General features: G+C 45.4%; 1 protein-coding gene across 1 annotated transcript in view; it reads left to right on the forward strand.

Moving 5' to 3' along the window:
- Positions 1 to 427, forward strand: part of LOC108281448 (cytochrome c oxidase subunit 7C, mitochondrial-like) — a 3,720-nt gene extending 3,293 nt beyond the window's left edge. The window contains exon 2 of the mRNA XM_037727290.1: positions 94 to 427. Within this exon, the coding sequence (XP_037583218.1) occupies positions 94 to 325 (232 nt within the window). The 3' untranslated portion in view covers positions 326 to 427. The remainder of the gene's footprint in view (positions 1 to 93) is intronic.
- Positions 428 to 1,095: the final 668 nt, after the last annotated feature.

Here is a 1,095-nt window from a genome sequence, read left to right on the forward strand (position 1 = left end):
GCCTCCCAAAGTGCTAGGATTACAGGCATGAGCCACCGCGCCTGGCCAGGGTGCTGCCATTTCTTCCGTCCTCGGTCTCTGCATCTTTCGCAGAGCTTCCAGCAGCACTGTGTTGGGCCAGACCATCTGGAGGTTCACAACCTCTGCGGTCCGTAGGTGCCACTATGAGGAGGGCCCTGGGAAGAATTTGCCATTTGCAGTTCAAAACAAGTGGCGGTTACTAGCCATGATGTATTTGTACTTTGGATCTGGATTTGCTACACCCTTGTTTATAGTAAGACACCAACTACTTAAAAAACAAGGATGTTTCAGCTCATCCATTTAACAGACATGAAGAGCATTTCAAGAGGTTCAGTCTCTGGAAAATGGATCAAACTCATATGGCATACTAGATATGTGTGTAAATAAACTTATGACATGAAAAAAATAATAATGTTGTCATTTATAGGAGTAATTGGGGAAGTGGCAAATCTTGTGACCGCCCCCCCACCCCCAAGAACAATGGCTGGTTATTGGTTAACTATGCTTACATTTTAGCAGAATTCACACCCCTCTCATCCTCCTAACCTGGTGGACTTTCACTAGTTTTACGAAGGCAGTTTAGTTTTGGGAAGGACTATTATCATTTAAAGTATAAACTAAGCTTCTCCCAAAGATATCTTGGCTCACACTCAGGAATGACCAAGGACAGCTTGGAGGCTAAAAGCAAGATAGAATTGGTTACATTAGATCTCTTTCACTGTCCTAATTGTCTCACTGTTATAATTTTTGCAAAGGTGGTTTCAAGAGAGGATGACCGTGAGCCAGGCCCTGCTCTTCAAAGAATTAGAGGGAGGGTCTGGAGGGCAGTAGTTGATTATGATAAGAAGGGGAGGGAGCCTGTGACTTGCAGTTCGAGCTTCGTTTGGAGCAGTTAGTGAAGAAGGAGGAAAACAGTCTGAACACAGCAATAAGGAGCTACGAGGACACCTACCTTACACCAGGCCCTGTAGATAAGGGTCGCCGGATAGAAGGCAGCCACCACTTGAGAGGACTATAGGGAAACAGGGTTCTCAAGGGAGAACCAGGTATCAGTTAGGTCAATCTATGGAGCAC

Source organism: Cebus imitator, unplaced genomic scaffold, assembly GCF_001604975.1.
Source record: "Cebus imitator isolate Cc_AM_T3 unplaced genomic scaffold, Cebus_imitator-1.0 Scaffold227, whole genome shotgun sequence".
NCBI lineage: Eukaryota > Metazoa > Chordata > Mammalia > Primates > Cebidae > Cebus > Cebus imitator.